General features: G+C 45.2%; 3 protein-coding genes across 7 annotated transcripts; 2 read left to right on the top strand and 1 right to left on the bottom strand.

Annotated features, from left to right (window-relative positions):
• Positions 1-2297: 2297 nt before the first annotated feature.
• Positions 2298-15653, bottom strand: ntng2a (netrin g2a). 3 transcript variants are annotated; one of them, XM_032579277.1, is made up of 15 exons: positions 15247-15653; positions 12869-13204; positions 11162-11420; positions 10855-11000; positions 10528-10766; positions 9936-10108; positions 9833-9856; positions 5496-7166; positions 5019-5063; positions 4835-4909; positions 3897-4064; positions 3534-3677; positions 3355-3444; positions 3096-3270; positions 2298-2879 (listed from the first exon to the last, which is right to left on the bottom strand). In XM_032579277.1, exons 2-14 carry the CDS (start codon positions 13079-13081, stop codon positions 3140-3142), a joined length of 3378 nt encoding a protein of 1125 aa, XP_032435168.1. In that variant the 5' UTR covers positions 13082-13204; positions 15247-15653; the 3' UTR covers positions 2298-2879; positions 3096-3139. The 3 variants fall into 3 exon arrangements, with proteins under 3 accessions (XP_032435168.1, XP_032435166.1, XP_032435167.1); XM_032579275.1 differs by having other exon boundaries at positions 2298-3270; XM_032579276.1 differs by lacking the exon at positions 15247-15653 and having other exon boundaries at positions 2298-3270; positions 12869-13315.
• LOC116729594 (uncharacterized protein DDB_G0271670-like) lies at positions 13080-15357 on the top strand. Its single transcript, XM_032578251.1, has 3 exons — positions 13080-13183; positions 13370-14767; positions 15264-15357. The coding sequence occupies exons 1-3, from the start codon at positions 13080-13082 to the stop codon at positions 15355-15357; spliced, it is 1596 nt and encodes a 531-aa protein (XP_032434142.1).
• Positions 15654-16192: 539 nt separating the features above from the next.
• Positions 16193-20882, top strand: med27 (mediator complex subunit 27). Of its 3 annotated transcripts, XM_032579317.1 has the most exons (8): positions 16251-16453; positions 19243-19387; positions 19690-19820; positions 20049-20142; positions 20235-20342; positions 20421-20462; positions 20540-20617; positions 20698-20882. In XM_032579317.1, the coding sequence occupies exons 1-8, from the start codon at positions 16251-16253 to the stop codon at positions 20830-20832; spliced, it is 936 nt and encodes a 311-aa protein (XP_032435208.1). In that variant the 3' UTR covers positions 20833-20882. The 3 variants fall into 3 exon arrangements, with proteins under 3 accessions (XP_032435207.1, XP_032435208.1, XP_032435209.1); XM_032579316.1 differs by having other exon boundaries at positions 16193-16453; positions 20540-20882; XM_032579318.1 differs by lacking the exon at positions 16251-16453 and adding an exon at positions 16465-19129 and having other exon boundaries at positions 20540-20882.
• Positions 20883-23056: the final 2174 nt, after the last annotated feature.

The following is a 23056-nucleotide window of genomic DNA, read 5'->3' as shown; positions in this document are numbered from 1 at the left end:
ACATAAATGTAAACAGAGTCGTGACTTGCAGTGAGCTGGTGATTCACTGACATACTCCGATTTATTAATATGGACACAACGCATGTTATTGTTTCGTATGCGTACATGCTGCAGGGCAGAAAGGCTTTTCTGTTACATGTCATCCACAGCTGCATTAACTCAGTGAAACTTGGAAATGTAGGCATCATTAATTTAGTGCTACGCTCTACAGCAGGGGGCCCAAAGCGAGTTCTGGAGGCCCGGCATCCTGCATGTTCTAGTTCTCTCCTGGTTTAACGCACCTGGATCCAATGATGGATCATTAGAGGCCGAAGAAGAACATGGACCTGCTGAGAAGGAGAGACTAAACCATGCAGGATGCCGGGCCTCCAGGACCCGCTTTGGGCTCCACTGATCTACAGCAAAGAAAAAACCCAAGTACAACTCGCAACCACTTCGTCTCGCTGTCTGTATCGGCCAAGCTACACGCAGACTCGTTACCATAGCAACTGACAACAACCCCACTTTATGTTTCAGGATAAAACACCAAATATACTCAAATATTTCAGACACAAAGAACAAAACATCCAGTCTGTTGCAGTAGTATGGTTTAGGTAATGATCGCTGAGGCAGATTGTGTTTTTATCTTCTATTATCTTCTACCGCTGCTATTAGCTAATCCAACAGCAAGTTTGTGTTTCTCTTCTGCATTACATACAAACTGTACCCCACAAAACGCACATTTCATCAGAAAACTAAGCAAAAAAATGTTATTGCCGTTTTACCTTTACTTATAGATGAAGTCCATTCGCCGCTAATTCTGCTCAAAAATATCCGTTCATCCAAAAGCAGATCTAGTCTAGACAAGTCTTTTCTTGTTTACCACTTCGTTTGAGAATCATCAAACTATCTTGAAGAAAAACTTTCAGCTCCGCTGTTGGTTTTCCTTTAGTTACTATTTCCTGCTTCAATGGAAAATCCACTTTAGAAAACTGTTTAAGTGTAGAAATGTAGTCATCCATGTTGACGTCGGAAGAGAGGAGAAAACTATAAATATATCGCTGCACTTTACTGTATGGCTAGCTCCATGGCTAGCGCTCCCTGGCTAGCGCTCCCTGGCTAGCGCTCCCTGGCTAGCTCCATGGCTAGCTCCATGGCTAGCGCTCCCTGGCTAGCTCCATGGCTAGCGCTCCCTGGCTAGCTCCATGGCTAGCGCTCCATGGTGTTGAGGAAAAATGATTATTTTTAGTGCTTAATACAGTTAATCTTACGGCATGGGTAAAAGGTATATTCAACACTCTTATTTTGAACAGGTTTGTGTTAAGCATTCAGACAAACAGGGACCAAATGCAGATCACTCAATGGGACCTCCCGCTGTGTGGCCAGACCAGAGCACACGAGGCCATAAAATTAGCATTTCCTGCAGGGCAATGAATGGAGCTTGGAGGAGGCCTGCCGGAGGCCAGCATCTGGGATGGTGTGAAGTCTTATCTCATGTTTTTTCTTTGCTAAAATGGCCGTGGAACCACAGGGGGTCCGGACGAAGCGGTTCGCTCTTTTGTTTTACCAGAGACCAGATGGCCCTTTGATCTTTGCCGTAAATTAGGGGGAGTTCCAAGTTTCTCTGAGTGTCCAAGGTAGCTTCCAGTTGGTCAACTAGAGGAACGCCTTAAGTGCATATATTAAAAAGACAAGACACACCTTTAGTATAAGACTTGGTGCACAGCACTAAAAATTCAGAGAGCTGCCACTATTTTGCTTTTTTGCATCGCTCTCTCCAAAGACGCGTCTTTGTTTTTGTTTTTTGTCTGTCTTTGTCTTGTCTGTATAAGGTAAAGAATGCATATCTCTGTTCCTCTGCAGCTTTGTTGATTGATTCATGCGTTGCTTTGTATGGGATTAAACTCTGTGATTCTGTGACGTCAACGCGCATTGTTGTTGTTTCACTCTCGCTGCACGCCGCCTGCTGAGAGGACCTGGAAGATTAAGGAAGAGAGAGCCACACGTTTTGTCCAAAGTTAATTTTAAAATATTCTTCCTTGATAATGGCTAGCTCCATGGCTAGCGCTCCATGGCTAGCTCCATGGCTAGCATGGTTGGCTCGCTATTTCTGTCTCTTACTCTGCAGTTGTGGAATCTCAATGTCTGGGATCATGAGCGCCCCCTGCCATGAGGCCAGAGAACTGCCTGCCGCACCTCCAATCTGTTCTGTGGTTTCTGATCGCTGCTCAGCACAGGAAACACGTCACACACAGCTGGTGACAAAAAACACTGAACATTATATTAATAAGCTAAATTATGGAAAATCAGTTCATATATTATAGGTTGGTTATACTATTTTATTGGCGACGTTCAGACAGGAGGAACATGGAACATGCAGTTCATTATATATTATTTTTCCATGATGGCAGTGAGGCTCTGCCTGCCTCTGCTGAACACACGTCACTGACATAAGGAGTCCTTGCATGTTATAATTGTTTAAAGTTCAGCAGAAATGATATTTTTTAGCACAAAATAGTGAGTTCAAAATCAGAAGTTTACATACTGTCTGTAGTTAAATCAGACCAAAGTTGTAGATTAAAATAATCAATAATGAAAGAATCTGTTGGAGATTATTCATTCCTGGAATATGTTTATTAATAAAAAGATGGAAATGAATAACCTTTGGTTTAAAAATGGGGTTGTCCTGTTTGCTTCCTGTTTGCTTCCTGTCTGCTTCCTGTTTCCTTCCTGTCTGCTTCCTGTTTTTCCGTAATTTTTGGACTGATTCTGACATTTTTCATCCGTCGTCAGAGGAATGGATTCCTGGGATCATCGGCGTGTCGCCAGCAGCAGGAAGTGTTTCAGAGCAGCTGAAGCTCCGCCTTCATCATCGCAGTGCCGCCCCATTTTCCTCACCGCTGTGGGACACAGGAGCATTCTGGGTAATGTAGTGTTCATGTTGGAACTGAGACGTATTCAGTCTTGGGTTTTTGATGGTTTCTTTGCTATTCAACACTAAACAGTCACCTGACAGGTGTAACAGTTGAGAATAAAGGGTGATGTCACTTCCTGTCATACTGCAGAAAAAATAATGATTATTAGCTTTTAATCAGGACCAATTATCTTTATCCCACCTGCCTGTGATGTCATAGTGGGTGTGGTCTGTAACGGGGCATGGTCAGCTGATGGTGTAGCTGATTAGGATGAAGGTCACCAGATGAAGTTGTGATGTCACCAAGGGGGAGGAGCCCTTTGAGTTCGTAGTGCAGCCGCTCTTCTTCGTGCAGACGCTCCGCTCACAGAACTGACCTGCACACCCAAACGTAACACACCTGGTCTGGTCAGACCCCGCCCACAACACCTAGCTGTGACGTCTTAAGGCTGTACAGCTACCTGTGGAGTTGCCTGGACAGGTGCAGCGCAGGAAGTCGACGCAGGTGCCGCCGTTCTGGCAGAGCAGCCGCTCCGAGTCGCAGAGGTTCTCTGAGGGACAGATTAGAGTTCGTCAGCTAACATAGCTTAGCTGACGAACTCTAATCAGCTAACACCCAGGCAGCTAACGGCAAGCGTACCTGTGCAGCCGGCTCCGCCTCCTCGCCAGGTGAACCCAGACACGCAGGAGTCACAGCGCCGCCCGGTGGCTCCAGCTTTACAGCGACACAAACCCAAGTCAGAGCAGTGAGGAGACGCGCTGCCGTCCGGGTCGCAGTCGCACTCTGAGGACACACTCAGCATTAGCATCATTAGCATTAGCATAATTAACATTAGCTTCATCAGCATTAGCACTAGCATCATCGTCATGGGGTGTTATACACAAATCAATCAGCAGGTGGCGCCACCCCTCAGAATCTACTCTCATTTTCTCTGCGTGGTTTTGCCGGCCGGCTGAGGGTGTCAGAGACCCGGACCGGGCCGATGCGTTTGGTGGTACCGACCCACACAGATGTTGTCGTCATCCAGTGGCAGCGAGGCGTTTCTATAGTAACCGAGGCGGCAGTACTGGCAGCTCTGTCCTCGCGTGTTGTGCTTGCAGCTCACACACGTCACCACATTGATGAAGTCGATGTAGCTGCAGCGGTTGGAGTGACCGTTACACTCGCAGTCTGGAGGACACACACACACACACACACACATTAGAGCCTGGACTCACCTGAAGCCCCGCCCCCTGTCAATAAAACTTTATTTATACAGTCAAGTGGAACAAAATCTCTTCAAACATTTAATGGACAAACCATGAAATCATCAAATAATTATTGATAATAAAAGGAGAAGAAATGAAAGGAAATATGGAAACAGAAGATTTATGAATATTTATAAGGAAACATAAATAACTAGAAATCAAAGAATTATTCATAGAAATGAGTAATATCTCTCTGCTGGCCTTCAGGAAGGGTTCTGGACCGGTTCTGGATTTCACTGAGCTGACAGGAACTGTTCTAAAAGAACCGCTCCGTTCTATAGGAATCGTTTTAAAGGAACCGCTCCAAAAGAACCGCTCTAGAAGACCTGCAGGTCAGCAGAGGCTGAATAACGTCTGATCAGAACCTCACAGAGCTGGGATCTCTAGAACCACCAACAGAACCTTAAAACTGGTTCTGAAAAGGACCGGTGGCTCTTCTTTGGGTCTGGTGGTGAAGTGTCATTAATTGGCTAGGGGCTAACCCTAACCAAGATCTGTGCTCCAGAATCAGGACGGTTCTGGAAAGTCCAGTCTGACTGCTGGATCCATTAACACCAGAACCGGCTGATTCTGTTCCATTTTAGATGTTTGGCAGAGGAGGTTCTGATCTGGGACTGGATTCAGAACCGGACCGTGTTTCTGTAATCCTGTTGGGGGGCAACTGGGAGGGAACTGGGAGGCAACTGGTCTTACCCTGGAAGTTGACGTAAATGATTTTGGACAGCTGAGTGGACTTTGGTCCCCCTGGAATCAGAATCTTCTGGATTGCTTAAAACATGAAGTAATCAGAGTAACCATGGCAACAACAGGTCAAGGGTCAGATGTCTGACCAATCATGCCAACATCTTATAAAAGCAGCAGCCATGTTGGTTAGTACCTTTCTTCTCAAAGCCTTTCTCCTCCTCTTTGGAAATGGCGACTCCTTGTGTGAACAGACAAAAAATGTTGGTTTTAAATTATTCGTTAATCATCTCACTGAACTTCATATTTAGTTCTTAACAGCCTCCATGTTTAATAAGCGGAACCAGGCAGTAGATCCACTCTTCAGACGCTAGCATCATTAATACACTGCTTCTTCTGTCTGTTTCCAAAATGAGTAGAATCCAGAGGATTTACGCAGAAGTAAACTGTGTCAAAGCAAATTGGCAGACCATGAAGAACTTCCTTTTGGACTTCAAAATAAGAGATCCACGCAGAGATTCCAAAGTGTTTCAAGCTACATGAATGCACTAATACGCTGATAGTAGATCGTTTAATGACATTTTCTTTGATTGGAACAATCTTAAGGTTCCAGATCTTGTCATTCTGATCAGTTTATCTGAATAAAGAGTTATTTTAATGCAATCAGTTATACCTTTGATCTCTCTTCCATCTGTCCTTTCTTCTTTAGACTCCTTTTTCCCAGATGCCGATTCTTCGGATGGCTGAGCTGCTTCCACTACAGAAGACTTTTCTTCTTGTTGGGTTGCAGGATCAACAACGGAGGCTTGTTCTGGACTAGACATTGGATTTTGTAGTGATTCGTCCACACCTAGATTAGCATTGGGTTTAGATTGATCCAAGGTTTCAAAACCTGGATTCAATTCCAATTCTCCCCCAGAGGGAGCCGATGGCTCTACATCAGCCCCAGGAGCTGAAAGGGGAATTATGGGTGGAGTTAGTGAGGGAAGGGATGCATCTGTCAAAGCGCCAGGAGTCCTAGAGGACTCTACATCTGGAGGAGGTGTTTCTGGAAGTTTATTACGAGAAGGGAAGTCAGGAAAAGGTATATCTGAAACTGAATCAGGAGAAGATACAGCCATCGAACTGTCAGAATCTCTAGAGGAGAATGTTTCTGGAGGTATTTTTAAAGTAGATCCTAGAGGAGGAGATTCCTTTGGCAGAAGTAACTCAGAAGACAGCAAATCAGTTGCAGTTTCTTGAGCTTTAGATGACAGGCTGCCTGGTGGAACGTCTGAAGATGGTAAAACTGAAGGTACATAAAAGCGAACATCTTCAGGAGGTTCCATGGGATGAAGCAAACTCTGGGCTTTTAAAATGGGTTTTGCTTCTTCAGGAAGACTTGCTACATCTAATGGGACATCTGGAGGGGGCAATGGATTGACTAGAATATCTGGAGAAACAGACGTAGTGTCAACTCTGGCTGGAGGTGGAGCGTCTCCTTCCTGAGAGGTTGGAGTAGTTCCAGTTGACAGAGCATCCCCTGAAGACAGCTGTTCACTGGGTGGAGTGATTTCTGGAATGGTTGCTGGATTCTGGGCCCTGGTTGATGACGCTACAAAAACAGAAGGTGGAGTGACTCTGGTCACCAAGTCGGTATTACCAGTCCCAGAAAAGGTGGAGTCAAAGGGTGGTGTCACTGAGCTACTCTTAGACTCCTCCAAGTTCCTGGTGTTGGCTGAGATTGTGAAGCTATTACTGGCTACACTGTAGCTGCTAATGGTGCTACTGGGACTGTTGGTAACTTTCCCCTGGGCGGTACCGACGGATGAACGGATGTCTGCTGGAGGTCCTGTTGTAGCAGCATTACTAGCACTACGAGTACTACTCACAGCAGTAAAAACTACAGTACTACTCTCAGATGCTGTGATAACATCTACAGCCATCACAGAATTTGTAGTACTGGTGTAGTATGGAGTACTGCTCATGTCAGTCATGGATATAGTGCTAGTCCTACCAAATACAGGGGTATCAGTCATAATTGGACTATCAGTGGCAGTACTTGTCTCTGCAGCAGTGACACTCTGTGGGTCAGTGGCAATCGAATTTCTGGCTGCGCCTGGTAGAGTAAGAGCACTTCCTGTGGTTGTGTAAGTACCCAGTGAATAGTAAAACATGGAGAAAATGCTGTCAGTGGTGGTAGAGGGGCTGGACATGGTTCTGTCTGGAAGAGTTTGGCTGCCAGCGAAAGTATCGTCAGTCAGAGCGGGCGATGTCCAAACAGCAGCGTTCAGGTCAGGCTTGGTGCTGCTGTCAGGGGCAGAGGTCGTGATGTCAGCTTCTCCATCTGGTCCATCAGAAGCTGCTGTCAGAGAAGAAGAGTGACGACTCTTAGTGACTTTGTTCTCTACAAATTCTGGCTGAACCCTGCAGAACATTAAACTGGGAGCTTTCCAGTATCATTTCCATCCTGGTGTCTTAATTTAGCGGAACTGTGTTGGTTCGTGGGCCGAACTGAGCCGCTCTGTCCCTGTTTAGGTCCAGAGTTTCTCCCTATCTTCTCTTTCTGTACCAAATTTGATCTTGGAGTCATTTTCACACCTGAGAAGGTGATGATGACAGCAAGTACAGGTAACAGCAGAGAGATAGTGCCATTACCCCAGCATATAACACCATGTACTTTCACACATGGACTTCTTTCAGTTATATTTGGAGCTCTTATCTCTGATCCTTTGACACGGATCAGGTTCTCTGAGGAGAAGACGTCGGCCTCCAGCTTCCCCAGAGAGCAGCAGCTGATCCTCAGTCTGGAGGAGATTCTCTGACAAACAATCTGCGAATCATCAAACCCTTAAAGATCTGTAAAAAGTGACCATTGTATTCATGAAATATGAATCATTTACAGTCTAATTTCTACCACCAACCCTGTTAGCCTGTGTATTTTAACCTCTGGCACAGCGGCACATTGGTGCAGGTGTTTCCAGAGGAACCAAGTTCCTCCGCCATGGAAACAAAACCAATTTCTGCACAAAAGGTGAAGTCTGAAGTGGAGTCAAAGGGTGGTGTCACTGAGCTGCTCTTAATCTCCTCCAAGTCCCAGGTGTCGGCTGAAATATGGATGTTTTCTCCCACCTTTCTTTGCCTGACCTTGGACTTGCTTGAGGTTCTGCAGCAGCTGGATTGTTCTGTCAGAAGATGTAATAATGCTCCCGTCTGTGTTCTGCAGAGATCTTTTCTGACCTCTAATGTTTTTCTAACCCAAACGTTTCTGGACGGAGAGCAGAGTCCAGAGGTTTGAGGTAGCGGCTCTACAGCGACCACTGACCGCTAACTCTAAACCATCTAACGTCTGATCTCTGCCACTGTTGCATCTTAGAGGTTTCAGTTCAAAATGACTGAAAACTGTCTTCATGGGTGACTAAACTAAATGTTTTATGCTTAAAGCTGCAGTTTGTAACTTTTATTTTAAAAAATTGTAGTTTTTTTTACGTATTTGTTCAGACTGTCGCTACACAGATAATCCTCCCTGAGCTACTAGAGGCGTCTGAAGAAATTAACCGACAACAAACAGTCAGTCTGAGCCGGGAGGCGGGTCTCGGCATTGTGAACCATCCTCATGTATACGCTGCTAAATAAGATAAGATAAGATAAGATAAGATAAGATAAGATAAGATAAGATAAGATAAGATAAGATAAGATAAGATAAGAAAAGATAAGATTTATTGTCATTGTCATCAACAGATTACAACCAGATTGAGATTTGCTCGACTCGAGTTAAGATGCAGGTTATGTGTATATACATAATATAAAAAGATAAAGAAATAAACTGTACAAAATGAGAAATAAATAGACATCAGAAGATGGTTGCAGCGCCTGGAGGTGTGGCAACAGAATTTACATTTTTAACAAAGTGGTGTCAAGAGCAGAAGTTCTTATGCCTTTGAATTTAGTGCCATGATTGCCATCGGGTAAAAACTGTTTTTTAGGCGATTTGTCCTGGTTTTTATTGCTCTGTGTCTCTTGCCTGATGGCAGCAGCTGGAAGAGACCATGGCCAGGGTGTGAAGAGTCATTTAAAATGTCCAAAACTTTCTTGTGGAGCCTGGAAGTGTAAATCTGTTCCATAGTGGGGAGGGGGCAGCCTATGGTTCTCTCTGCTGCCCTAACAACCCTCTGGAGCGCCTTCTTGTCCGCGGATGGGCTGCTGCCGTACCAGACACACAGACTGTACCTGAGCAAATGTGCTCATGAGACAGAAACAACCTACCGTTTCAGGAAAACCACTGTAATAGGCGGCTATGCTAACTAGCCTCAGCATTCAGGCTCTGTTGTGGTGAACAAGCTCTAGAGAAGCAGAGCGGAAGACAGAGGGTCTGAGCAGCACGTACACGAGGATGACTGGCAACACTAACACCCTCCTTCTGGCTCTGATTGGTTGTTTCTGACTGAGTGGTGTATTTCTGCAGTTGGAACTGGGAGCAATGGGAAGAACTCCGTTTTTCAGGTTATGTCTCCTATTAAATCGTCATGGCGACATTTTTAACAAACATGTAAAACAAACTTTTTTAAAGTTATAGAATGCAACTTTAATGAGACTGAGTCGTTACTGATGGTGTGTCAGGCACCACCTGCAAAGCTGCTGCTAAAGCTTGGTGTGGTGGTTGAGTAAAGACCGGTGTGTGTGTGTGTGTGTGGGTGTGTGTGTGCGTGTGGGTGTGTGTGTGTGAGGTGATGACCCATTAAGACAGATTAAACTCCACCATCTGCTGGTGCACTAACTCCCAGGAGAAGCCGTCATGAAGGTTCAGGTGTTTCTCTCATGGGGAAGTCAGGATTCTGTAACCATTCAGCCGATTGGCTGAAGAATCAGGAATCTCACACAAAAGAAAGTCACAGGCAAGTAAAGTGAGTTTAGCTGCATTGATTAAAAAATAATAAAATAGACGAATCCTTTAAACAACATGAGGAAAAAATGATGCAACACTGACAGTGGAGCAGACAGGTGAGGAAACGGGCGATGAGTTCTGCTTACCAACCGCGCTTCCTGCTGCTTCACCTGGGAAACAAAAGGTAGGGATGGAGTTGTGTGTCACCTGGTGTGGATCTATGTATGAGTGTGTGTGGGGGGGTCATACAGGTGTTGGCGGCGCCTCTGGGCAGGGGCAGGTAGGATCCCGGTCTCCAGCTGCGGGACCTGAAGCCCCCCCTGCAGCGCTGGCAGTCCTGTCCGCTGGTGTTGTGCTCGCATTCACACTGTAGAGTGGCATGCCGCAGCACGCAGCGAGATGCATGCAGGTTGCATTTGCACCTGAGGAACAGACGAGCGTGGAGCACCAATCAGAGACGGCCCGACCCCGACCCAGGACCCTAACCACATCCCTTCTCTCTGGGAACCTGCCTGTCCTCCTGGTGGTGAAAAACTCAACATCTGTTAAAACCTGCTGAAGTTTCAGAAGATCCACCACGTCCAAGGACTCCACGGACCTGACCCCACTTGACCCCAGCCCCGGGGTCGGACATAACTCTACCTAACCCCACCACATCTCCAGACCTGATCGTTGAGGTCTGGTGTGGTTGTTGGTCACTAACAGCATGTGGTCATGTGTTTGTAACATAGCTGAGGACTTTCAGATGTGCAGAATGTGTCGTCTGGTTGAGGGTTGCTCCCCGTGAGCTTACGTCCGTGAAATGTTTCTAAAATGTAAGCAAGTTCAGGAGTTTGCTTACCTGGCAGGTACATCAATGTTGGAAATGGCGTAGAAGTACTTTAGTAGGTTGTCTCTCTGGACGTAGGTTCCTCCTAGAGCGGGGCGGAGGAGCCGCAGACGGAGGTTGGAAAAGGTGAAGAAGTCTCTGAGACCTTTCATCGTCTCCATCCGGATGTAAAGGGCATCCATGTTGATAAGCTTTGGCCCAGCGAACACACCAAATCGGGCTCGCACCTCAAACACCACGTTCTTCTCCTCCTGGAGCAGTTTGGAGTCAACAGAGTTTCAAAGACTTTCCAGAGTTTTTATTGTCCCAGTGAGACATTAGTCAGGTCCAGTTACTCACCTTGGCCCCAACCCAGCCGGAGTACTTCTCAGTGCAGATGACCCGGGTTAGGTTGGTCGGCGCCAAGTCAGAAACTTGTTTAGGTGACATGCCGAAGGCCTCGAGGCAGTCGTCAGCATAGTACTGATATGGCTGCCATGTTGCACCTGCAGGACAAACAGCATCAACAGCAACTCAGTATCAGAGGAAACATTTACCAGCTGCTTCCTGGTGTCGACCCAAAGTTCTTCTATCTATCTCTGACATCCTCACTAGAACCTGGTGCTGAACCTTGGCTGGTTGTTCTGAGTGACTGCCGACAGGTTACCTTTGTCCATGGATTTCTCCAGCACCATGCTGGTCGGTCTCCCGTATTCAAAGGTAATGATGATGTCATCAGCCACCTCCAGACTCTTGTTCCATGACAGAGTGATGTTAGCCAGTAGGGGCTCAGGATACCTGGACCAGGTGATGGTTTGCCAATAGGTGATGAGCCCCCCCCTCTCCCTGTCTCCCATCAGCTGAGGAGGGTGAGACAGGTCAGGACTGGATGCGTCGCACTCGTCGCTGCACAGGTACGGGTTCTCCTGCCAACACATCCAACAAGGCATCAGGCGGGCCGGTGCAGGAGCTTCAACTTTCTGTTATATTATTTCTGTTTATAGAAAGAGCAAAGACGGGTTAAGGGACTCGGACTTCTTTAGGTCCGACCCGGTCGGACTGACTCTGTCAGAGTCAGAGTCAGTCAGATGACACGACTTCTGGGTCAAGGGTCAACTGTCACAGTCTGTGAAAAGACCTGGAAGCTCCTGCTACCAAACTACCAGCCTGGTTTTTAAAGACAGAGGACCAACTGGATCAGTTGGGTGGGTTCCAGTCAGTTCTGGTAAGGTCACTGGGTCAGGTGAGTTTGGGTCCAGTTGGTTCAGGTCCGGTCCAGTCTCACACCTCTGCAGACAGACTGAGGTAGGTTGTAGAACCGGTACGAAGTGATACAAAGAGGAAAGATGGAGGACCAGTGGGTCAGCAGAACCACCCAACATGTGGGTTCTGCTCAGATGGACGGGTTCTGGTCATCTCTGGTCCGGCAGATTAACACCGACTCTAATCTGATGAGCTAATCCCTGAAGCTGCTGGTGCCAACTGTCACTCCACGGACTGGGTCAGAACCAGAACCAAGGCCGGCTCATGTGTGGCTCGGGGCAAAGCACAACCAACGTATGGAGACCTCAGTCGCAGGTTCGATTCCCGGCCTGCCGACATTTGCCGCATGTCTTCCCCCGCCCTCACTACCCTCTTTCCTGTCGGACTACTTTTGAATAAAAACCACTAGAGCCAACAAAACCTTAAAAAATAAAACCGAGCCGCTCCGTCCATCGTCTGCTCGTGTCTCAGGATGTGGAGGATCAACTGTCCATCACAGGACAATGCAGAGACACTGACCTGGGGACAAGAGACAGCCACCCGGAGACTGCCTGCAGGGATTTGAACCGAGGACCTTGTTGCTAGGCGATGCTGTTGCTTCTGAGCCAACAAAACATTTTACTTTACTTTTTCCACCTTTTCCCATAAATTAACATTTAGTTTTTTTTGAGTGTATATAGCATTTATTAATAATTCAAGCATGAAAGTCCCACGGGGACAATTAGCCAGAGAGCGGGACTCACGGCGCCTCTGTGGTGTCCAAGCTTTGGCGCCGGGCCCCGCAGGAGCTCCCCGGCTGACTACTTCCAGTATCAATAATAAATAAAGATTAAATTAATCAGAGGAAGGAATATTCCATGACTTCATTTCAGATCCAAACAGAAAATGTTTCCCACGCCCCCTCTGTCGCCTAGCAACAAGGTCATTCTGCAGGTTCTCTCTGGGGACTCCGCCTTCCTCCTTCGGCCGCGGCCATCGGACCCTCGGGGGCCGCGGGACCCCCACCCTGGAGAAACATCTGCTGACCAGAACCATGAAGGCCTCTGGTGGAGAACCCAACCCCCACTAGAACCCGACCACCCAGAGGAAGGGGGATGAGGGCAGTACCAACCAGAGTGCAGAACCTCTCTGGGGGGTTTCCACAGGTGATGCCGGGGGGGTCGACTCTGATCTGCATGAACTCCTTCATGTTGGTGGGGGGGGGCTGACAGGGGAGGGCCTGCCGTCCTGGCCCCGCCCCCAGGCTGCAGGCGTCCAATGGGCCGCTGGGCTGAGAGGAGGACGGAGAGATGATGATGATGATGAAGAGCAGGGGGGGGGGCATGGTGCATCTGAGTCAGTCAGGCAGGAAGTTCATCAGCTGCCTCATTCTCAGGCTCCGCCTCCTCTACCTGGACCGGGTCATCATGATGGGCTGGGGTCAGAGGTCGCCAGGCAAACATCGGACCTGAAACCGAACAACCGGAACCAGTCAGAACCACGGTCCCAAAGTGGGTCTTCTCCCAGCTCCAGAACATTTCCAGAACCAGAGACTAAAGTCTCGGATCAGAGAAACTCATCCAGGCTTTGATTCCTGCAGCAGCGTCTTCACAGGTCTGATTGACAACCCAACGGTCCAGAACGCTGCTGCTGGAGTTCTGACTAGAACCAGGAGGATAGAGACACCATCTGGTTCTGCACCATCTAGTTCTACATCACCCAGTTCTACATCATCTAGTTCTACACCATCTAGTTCTGCATCATCTAGTTCCACATCATCTAGTTCTATATCACCCAGTTCTACATCATCTAGTTCTACACCATCTAGTTCCACATCATCTAGTTCTACACCACCCAGTTCCACATCATCTAGTTCTACACCATTTAGTTCTGCATCATCTAGTTCTACATCATCTAGTTCTACACCATCTAGTTCTACATCATCTAGTTCTACACCATCTAGTTCTGCATCATCTAGTTCTACATCATCTAGTTCTACACCATCTAGTTCTGCATCATCTAGTTCTACACCATCTAGTTCTGCATCATCTAGTTCTACATCATCTAGTTCTACACCATCTAGTTCTGCATCATCTAGTTCTACACCATCTAGTTCTGCATCATCTAGTTCTACACCACCCAGTTCTACACCACCCGGTTCTACATCACCCAGTTCTACATCATCTAGTTCTGCATCATCTAGTTCTACATCATCTAGTTCTACACCACCCAGTTCCACATCATCTAGTTCTACACCATTTAGTTCTGCATCATCTAGTTCTACACCATCCAGTTCTACATCATCTAGTTCTGCATCATCTAGTTCTGCATCATCTAGTTCTACACCATCCAGTTCCACATCATCTAGTTCTACATCACCCAGTTCTACACCACCCGGTTCTACATCACCCAGTTCTACACCACCCAGTTCCACATCATCTAGTTCTACACCACCCGGTTCTACATCATCTAGTTCTGCATCATCTAGTTCTACACCATCTAGTTCTGCATCATCTAGTTCCACATCATCTAGTTCTATATCACCCAGTTCTACATCATCTAGTTCTGCATCATCTAGTTCTACACCATCTAGTTCTGCATCATCTAGTTCTACATCATCTAGTTCTACACCATCTAGTTCTGCATCATCTAGTTCTACACCATCTAGTTCTGCATCATCTAGTTCTACATCATCTAGTTCTACACCACCCAGTTCTACACCACCCGGTTCTACATCACCCAGTTCTACATCATCTAGTTCTGCATCATCTAGTTCTACACCATCTAGTTCTGCATCATCTAGTTCTACACCATCCAGTTCCACATCATCTAGTTCTGCATCATCTAGTTCTACATCATCTAGTTCTACACCACCCAGTTCCACATCATCTAGTTCTACACCATCTAGTTCTGCATCATCTAGTTCTACACCATCCAGTTCCACATCATCTAGTTCTACATCACCCAGTTCTACACCACCCGGTTCTACATCACCCAGTTCTACACCACCCGGTTCTACAGTCCTTCATTGGTAGTTTATAAATCACTGCTGCTGGATCAACCTGCTGGTTCTGGTTCTGGTTCTACATCAGAACCAGAACCAAACATGAAGAAGCAGCATTGAGCTTCTATGCTCCACAGATCTGGAACAAACTTCCAGAAAACTGGAAAACTGCTGAAACCCTGAGCTTCTTTCAGGCTAAACAAAGCTGGTTGGAGTTGCTATGGAAACATAATCAATAATCTGATCAATAATCAGCTCCAGTTGCTGACTGTGTTTCTATGACTTTGTCTTTTGGATGTCATGACCTTTGACCTGCCTCGTTGCTGAACAAATAAACTGGACGGATTGAGCGACAGAACCCGTCTTTCCGACCCGCCGTCAAACAGAACCAACGGTCCGACGGGCTCCTGAATCCAGAGCATCTGGACTCCCTGACCTCCGACCATCAGTCTAGTTAAAGTAAAGGTCTAATTCTCAAAGGTTCATTTTTTCCCAGATCGACTCACCTGTCTGTTCCTCTCAGGTACCAACTCCTCCTGCACCTCCTGCTGTCCCTTTATCTCCTCCTGTCCTCTTCCTCCTCTTTAATCCTCCTCATCCTCACTTTGTGGCTCTAATCCTCCTGCTGCTCCGATCGCCCCGATCGCCCCGACGCCTCTGACTCTAATCTACCAACCCCAAAGACTAAACCTCTCTCTCTCTCTCCCTCCCTCCCTCCCTCCTTCTCTCTCTCTCTTTGTTATGTTGAATTTTCAGTTTTTACAGTGCTGTTGGGCAGCTTGTTTCCTGAATCTGTTTTGTTTCCATGAACTCAGCTTCACTTCCTGCTGCGTTTTAATTTGAACTGAAACATTTTGACTGTTTGAGATCAAAACTGTCCCATTAAAATGAAACTCATCAAATATCTGACGCTTCAAATGTTTTCAGAAACAAAGGAAATCAAAACAGAAAAGTCTTAAATCTTTATTCAAACTGAAACTTTACTTTCATTTCTTTTTAACTCACATTATGTGAAAATTAACTAACATTCCTGTTTTCTCAACAGATTATTGATATTAATAAGTTGAAGCACAGTCAACAACACGAACATCCTGGAAGCATCCTGGATGTCACAGAAAACAATAAAATTCGGAGAAAATTATGAGAAGAAAGCACATCATCTGAGCTCACATTAGTTCACAGCAGAATTTGATTAACTACAGAGAAATATTCATAAATCTGCTGAGGAAACTAGAGAACATTTCAGTCTGTCAGGAGAACAACATGGAAACAACTAATCAACAGCGACTAGATTTAAAATAATAAAAGATCTTAAATTCTTACACAATCATTTTTCACACGTTTCAGGTCCTGAATTGTCTACAAACCGCGTTTAAGGAAAAAATCCGTCTCTGTTGAGTGCAGTTCCTCCTCCCTACCACATGGTGGCAGTGGTGCGATATGACGCAGCGCCACGGAGTCCCAGAAGCAGCAGCAGCAGAAGCCGAGCCTCTCCGGCGGCAGCAGCAACATGTCGGAGCCGATCTCCGTGGGGGTGAACCTGGACGCCTTCTCTCACGCCATTAGCGGCATCCAGGCGCTCCGCTCCAGCGTCAGCCGCGTCTTCGAGTCGCTGAAGGACGGAATGAAGAACCGCGAGACTCTGGAGGGCCGCGAGAAGCGGTTCATCTCCGAGTTCCAGGACACCCTGCAGGCCGTCAACCGGGACCTGAAGTAAGAGCCGCTCCGGACCCAAACCGCGTTTACGTCCATTAATATTCCAATAATCCAGTTAGGAGGGAAAATATTCTCATGGACTTTTCAAAAGAAGACATAAGATAGATCAGATTTGTCTCATTCCACCGAAAACAAAACAAATTTAAAACCAGAAATTTTCTCCTGCTAACTAAACTTCTAAAGACATTTAAAGCAGGCAGAAGAACCTGGAGCGTCTGTTGGGTCATTGGTTCTGGTTCTGGTTCTGGTTTCAGATCCAAAGCGATTCAACGGCCCGTTGTTATAGATTAACTGGTGGCTAAATGATCTGTTTCTAAATTGTAGGTGGCTGTGTTGATGCCTGTTGAAAAATGCTACGTGTGTTACAAAACCGTTTGCTAAACTTTACTATAAATCCCATTTGAAGCAAATATGTTTAATGTTAAATGTGAAAATTATGTTTCAAAACGAGTTTCTACAGAGCAGCGTTCAGTTCGCCTCGAAAACATCACATTGGAGCAAAACCAGTTCAGTGAGTAACACGACAATCCCATTCACATTCAGGTTCACCGGAATAAATTAATTTCATCTCATGAACAGCCTCAATATAAACCTAAGTGGAAAGTTTCTGCTTTTTGTAACCAGCACTGATCAGAAAACTAAATTTTATTAACACTTCTAGCCTGGTGAGTGTTTCTGGCTCAGGTCCTGTAAAACAAGCGCACTGGTTCTAAACGTTTTGCTTTGTTTTAGCGACTCTACACACAGGAAGTGTCGCTAAACAATGAGGTTGGTTTCATCATATTTAATAAAGTTTAAATCACATACCTGATGGTGTTGCTTGTGGTGTTTATGTGTCCAAAGAGACAGAAATATCAAGTAATGTCGATACTTTATACTGCAATAAAATCTCATCTAAATGATATAAAGTTAACAGCCAATGTTGTAGCTGGTGGTGATATCCAAATGGACAAACTAAAATTATAATAATAAACATTCCTACATTCTACTGTCAGACACCAACAGATTATGATCCATATCTACAGTATTAGTCTGTGTTCTGTACTGGGAACCAGTTTGCAGGCTGGTGACCAGGGGAAACAAAACGAGCCTCATTGAAATTAACTAGTGACAGTCAAACGGGGTCCTCAACGCAGATGTTTGTAAATATTAGGTGGCTGTGTCGTTTCCTGATCAAAACGCAACAAACGTAAATAAATGGATTAGAAAATATCTCTTTCTCTATGATCTCTTCAAACCAATAATAATTATTTGCATGTGAAGGAATATTTAAGAATACATTGAAATATCACCAAAATATACCACACAAGTGAATATAATTTTTTTAGACAATAAAATAAACTGGTCCAAAATGTGAATTAGACGAAAGCGTTAACTGAACTCGTACCCGCGGCACGTTTTATCCACTAAACTATATCGGCCGACAGAAGTCCAATAATCACCTGTTATTGATCCTGATCTATCAGACACTCTGCGCTTTAAGAGGCAAACCTGGATTAACTGGTGACACTTTCAGAATCTCAGTTTGAATTAAGATTTTAACCGTTTCTCATGTAAAAGTATACAAGACAATTTTTTTTTCAGCGTTGTCTCTTATGGTTGATGAAAAGAACAAAGATATTTAGTTAAATTATGAGAAAAAATATCAACAATATAGAAGAAATGACACTGCCACATAGATCTGCCATGTCTTCTGTAAATAAACTAGGAAATAAACTATAACATGTTACAAAAACAGTGTTTAAAAAGATTTTGCTATAGTTTCTGTGGATATCTAATTGAAATATCATACAATATGAGGGAGATGTGGAAAAACAACAGCTGACCTTTTTAAACATTTTATTTTTAATCCCACGGCTCTTCAGCATTTATGTGGCTTTCAGGGATTAATCTTTCTTTCAGATCTGTTTATGGCATATCGAGATCTATTTTGATCTTCCTTTGACGAGTTTCATCCTGTGAAGCAACACAGAAATCAGGACAAGTTCTGTGTAATTTACCTGTTTTTGTGATTTTGCAGATTAATGTAAAAAAAAAAAGGCAACATACCATGTTAGACCAAGTCTTTATAATTTGTTATTCCCGAGATCTTACGGAATAGGATAGTATTTTTGCAAAGATTTGTAGTTCTTTAAGCTTATCGCATTGTTTACTTCCTGGTTCGGTAAAGGGGTCCTAAAAAGCCACGCCCACACAAACATCTGTCTCTCCCACCAGTTAATCTATAACACCGTTCTCACTTCGAAACGAACCACATCTGGTTTCATCTCCAAACACCTGAAACAAAAACCGAAGTTAGAAGATTTTATCTTGAAATGATATTTCTATAAAGTTCTTAAGTTTCACATTTTGTTCAATAACCTCGTTAGATATTGTATTTATGTTTGTGTTTTTTTCTCCACTCTATTTTATGTTTGTTGTTTGAATTAAATCCATTCGGAAAAAAATAGGATGTGAGGAAATACAACTGCTGTGCTCCTTCAAAATAAAAGCATGGATATAAAAGTCCAACTTGAAGAATTACTAAAACTTTATTCAACTGAAAATTAGCACTTTAGGATTTATCCAGAAAATTCAATTTAGGGGAAGACCCGATCCAGAACCCGATCCGGACTCTGATCCTGCTGGACCCGGCGGTAGCCTGAAACCACGTCGCTAACAGATGGCTAATGGGTTAGCTAAAGCAGTGACAGGAAGTCATGTGTTGGTCCCTGGTTACCAGTTACTGGGACCAGTGGGCCCGGTTCCCTGGTTGCTAGGTAACCAGTGCGGCTCGTGTCCCGCAGTGAGCTGGAGCGTCTCAGCGGCCTGGTGGGCCGTCCCTCAGAGTCCCATCCGCTCCATAACAGCGGGCTGCTGAGTTTGGACCCGGTTCAGGACAAAACTCCTCTCTACTCTCAGCTGCTGCAGGCCTACAAGTGGTCCAACAAGGTGAGGCCCGCCCGCCGGCCTGATGCTGTTGCCATGGTGACACGCCTTTCCCTCTGGCGTCCAGCTGGTCCAACGCAGCCGACCCAGAGGTCGGGTTCTGCTGGGGCCTGTTAAAGATTCCATTACTGGACACCGGTCCAATAGAGCTGCCCATGGACATCCGGGCCTTTACTCAGGCTGCTGCCATGGCAACAGCACCTTGTCTACGTACTTAATGTCCCGGCTCCTACCTGAGCCTGTTAACATCCTGTAGCCATGACAACAAGCAGCAACACACATGTCTGTTCCGGTTCTGGTTTCAGCTGCAGTACCACGCCGGGTTGGCCTCCAGTCTGCTGAACCAGCAGTCGCTGAAGCGATCGGCCAATCAGATGGGAGCCTCAGCCAAGAGACGGCCCAAAGTCCAGCCCAGTACGCTGGTGCTGCCGCCCCAGTGAGTCCTACTGACGGGTCCTGGTCCCCCGAACGCTGCAGCTGCAGCTGCACCTGTAGCTGCACCTGTAGCTGCACCTGTAGCTGCATCTGTAGCTGCACCTGTAGCTGCATCTGTAGCTGCACCTGTAGCTGCACCTGTAGCTGCACCTGCAGCTGCACCTGTAGCTGCACCTGTAGCTGCATCTGTAGCTGCACCTGCTACAGGCCTTTCCTTCTACCTGTGCAGGTATGTGGATGATGTCATTTCCCGGGTCGGTAGGATGTTTCCGGATATGACCATCGAGCTTTTCAGACCCAACGGGACGTCAGCTGTGCTGCTGGTACGTCAGAACTGCTTACAGCCCAGGCAACGGGTGGAGGCGTCTCCAGGCAACGGGTGGAGGCGTCTCCATCTCAGCTCTCTCGTTCTCAGGTGACCCTTGGGAAGGTGCTGAAGGCGATCGTTGTGATGCGTTCTCTGTTCATCGACAGAACCGTCGTCAGAGGTTTTAATGAGAACGTCTACAGCGAGGACGGAAAGGTGAGGCTCACCTGGACAGTGTTTCCATGGTAACCCAGCCAGGTTCCCTCCATGCTAATGCTTGTGTCTTTGTTCCAGCTGGACATTTGGACAAAGTCTCAGTACCTGGTTTTCCAGAAAGTAAGACTGACCTTCCTCTATGTTTCTGTTCAGGAACTCTGAGTGTTCAGCTTTCTGATTGGTTGTGTGGTTGCTAGGTAACTGACCATGCTACAACAGCCCTGCTGCACTACCAGCTGCCCCAGATGCCCGACGTGGTCGTCCGCTCCTTCATGGCGAGTCGCTTTTCGTCTCTGTCTCACCTGTGTCTGTCCCACTTGTCTCTGTCTCACCTGTCTCACCTGTCTGTCCACAGACGTGGCTCCGCAGCTACATCAAGCTGTTCCAGTCTTCGTGTCAGCGCTGTGGCCGGTTCCTGCAGGACGGTCTGCCTCCAACGTGGAGGGACTTTAGGACCCTGGAGGCGTTCCATGACACCTGCCGTCTGTAAACAGTCGATGTTTACTTCCTGTTTGTAAATAAAGTTTGGAGTTTTTTTCAGTTGTGTCTGGTTATTTTGCTGCGTTGGCTTCTGGACAGACGGCCGAGGTTCTTCCAGTCGTTTGTTGTCTTCGGTTTCGGACCGGACCGGACCGGCAGAACCCCATGCTGGTTCCTCCTCAGCATGCAAGTGGCCACAGTGGGAAGGAAGAACTGCTGAAGGCTTAACTCAGAAACCATCCTGCACATGAAAACAGAAATCTCCGAGATTTAAAGCTGAAGCCTTTAGATTCCAGCAGATGATCAGGAAAATCAGACGTGTGAATGAAACGTTTCTACGTCAGTGAATCCAGAATTCAGGTCAGATCTAGTATTTGTGAATTAAATTTAGGATTCAATATATCATAATTTAACTCTTCATCATTGTTAGACCAAATTTTATTCTATTAAAACTTCAATATAGAATAGACAAGTGGGAAAAAGCTGTTTCGGAACCTGGTGGACCTGCACCGGATGCTGCAGAACCTCTTTCCCTGCAGCCCTCTGGAAAGAGGTTCTGCAGCATCCGGTGCAGGTCCACCAGGTTCTGAAACAGCTTTTTCCCACTTGCCATCAGACTGCTGAACTCTTAACTGGACTGCACTCAAAATCTGGTCTCCACTTCATACCTTGCACATGTACAGAGCTAAATAACTTCTATTTTACTGTCAGTCCTGCACTTTATATTTTATATTCATATTTTATATTGTATTTTATTTTATTCTGGAGTAACCTCACAACATTGGAACCTCAAAACATTGTCCTGAGCCGAATGCAACGAAATTTGGTTCTGTATACACCCTGCATGCAAAATGATAATAAAGTCAGTCTAAGTCTAAGATTTATTGTACAATATCCACTTCTGAAAACTTTCTAAAAACATCAATGAAGTCACAATTTTAAAAATGTTTATTATCTCAAAATCTCATCACAAAACGCAGGAATTGATATTTATTTTGAATTTCTTTTGCAGAAAGTCATTATAGATAAACTTTATACTTAATTATGAAATTAATATCTTTTGTGGGAGTGAAATAGAAAGCTGCTTGGTTTTATTATCATGATTTTTAAACAAACGTTTTTCTCAGACTAGAGGAGAAAATGATGAATTTATTGGAACATCTTTGGTTCATAAAGTCACAACATTCATAGTTCATTTTAAAAAGGACATTTTAGTTCCATTAGTCTTTTTATTTCTCAAATGTAGCATCAGACATTTTTATTATTTTCAATATATGCTGTATGTTTGTCCTGAACTTGATCTTTATTAGCTCCACTTTATACCAAACTAACTGTTAGCTGCATAAAACAGATGGTTTTATGGGTAAAATCACGTCTCTATTAGTCAAAAAGATTGATAAATTAATTATTAGAATGTTTTAATGTGTATTTTCTCCCATCTTGGAAATATGGCAAAGTTCACAGAGCGATCTGTCAATTACAAAAAAGAAAAAGGAATAAAATAAGTTTTCAAAAGTAAAGTATTGAAATAATTTTTGTTTTGCTGAACATGAGAGATTATATTGAATATTCTATATTCAGCAAGTCACAACAGAACAAATATCTCCAACAAAAATACCTTTACTGTACATTAAAAACAATCTGTTTTGTTGTAGTTGGACTTTCTAGCAGCAGGATGCTAAACAGTGACCAGTCCGCCATTTTGGATGTGACCTTACGACCCAGGGCCGTTCTGCCCCAACCCTGACCCCTGACCCCTGATGTGACTTTGACACTTCGTAGGGCGCTGAGCACTGGACCGGGCCTTTGATAGTTGCTGCAGAATCATCTGACAAAGATCCATTCATCCAGAGGTCAAAGGGCGAGAGGTGAGGTCGCCTGGACAGGTCGCCACAAAACAGAAACATTTTAGTAGATTTTAATGTGTATTTTCTGCCATTTTGCAAATATAGCAAAGTTCACAGAGCGACGCGTCTGTGGCAGGAGAATTTACCGTAGATCAACCCGACTCAATGCAGGTCACCTCAAAGGTCAGACAGGAAAGGATTATGGGTAAACATGTCAGCACCAGCATCAGCAAATAGCAACTAAGATCCAGATCAATCAATAAATCAGATTATTACATGAAAATATGAAAAACTGAAATATTAATCAGCAATAAAATGTAAAAACCCCGAATGTGAGTTAATGAAAGTTTAATAACTGCTATTATTAGATAGATAGATAGATAGATA

Source organism: Xiphophorus hellerii, chromosome 12, assembly GCF_003331165.1.
Source record: "Xiphophorus hellerii strain 12219 chromosome 12, Xiphophorus_hellerii-4.1, whole genome shotgun sequence".
In the NCBI taxonomy this organism is placed as follows: Eukaryota; Metazoa; Chordata; class Actinopteri; order Cyprinodontiformes; family Poeciliidae; genus Xiphophorus; species Xiphophorus hellerii.
The sequence above is the reverse complement of the archived record's forward strand: the minus strand, read 5'-3'. Positions and strand labels throughout refer to the sequence as shown.

Bases quoted from the DNA above. Each gene is read 5' to 3' on its own strand.
- LOC116729594 (XM_032578251.1), top strand. From the start codon at position 13,080: ATGGTGCATCTGAGTCAGTCAGGCAGGAAGTTCATCAGCTGCCTCATT. The intron at 13,184-13,369 runs GTCGCCAGGCAA...TGACAACCCAAC, and splicing joins ATGATGGGCTGGGGTCAGAG to GGTCCAGAACGCTGCTGCTG. The intron at 14,768-15,263 runs GTAGTTTATAAA...TGTTCCTCTCAG, and splicing joins GGTTCTACAGTCCTTCATTG to GTACCAACTCCTCCTGCACC.
- ntng2a (XM_032579275.1), bottom strand. From the start codon at position 13,081: ATGCCCCCCCCCCTGCTCTTCATCATCATCATCATCTCTCCGTCCTCC. The intron at 11,421-12,868 runs GTTGGTACTGCC...ATGTGTTGGCAG, and splicing joins CAGAGAGGTTCTGCACTCTG to GAGAACCCGTACCTGTGCAG. The intron at 4,065-4,834 runs GTAAGACCAGTT...TGTGTCCTCCAG, and splicing joins CATTTACGTCAACTTCCAGG to ACTGCGAGTGTAACGGTCAC.
- med27 (XM_032579316.1), top strand. From the start codon at position 16,251: ATGTCGGAGCCGATCTCCGTGGGGGTGAACCTGGACGCCTTCTCTCAC. The intron at 19,821-20,048 runs GTGAGTCCTACT...CTACCTGTGCAG, and splicing joins ACGCTGGTGCTGCCGCCCCA to GTATGTGGATGATGTCATTT. The intron at 20,143-20,234 runs GTACGTCAGAAC...TCTCGTTCTCAG, and splicing joins GGACGTCAGCTGTGCTGCTG to GTGACCCTTGGGAAGGTGCT.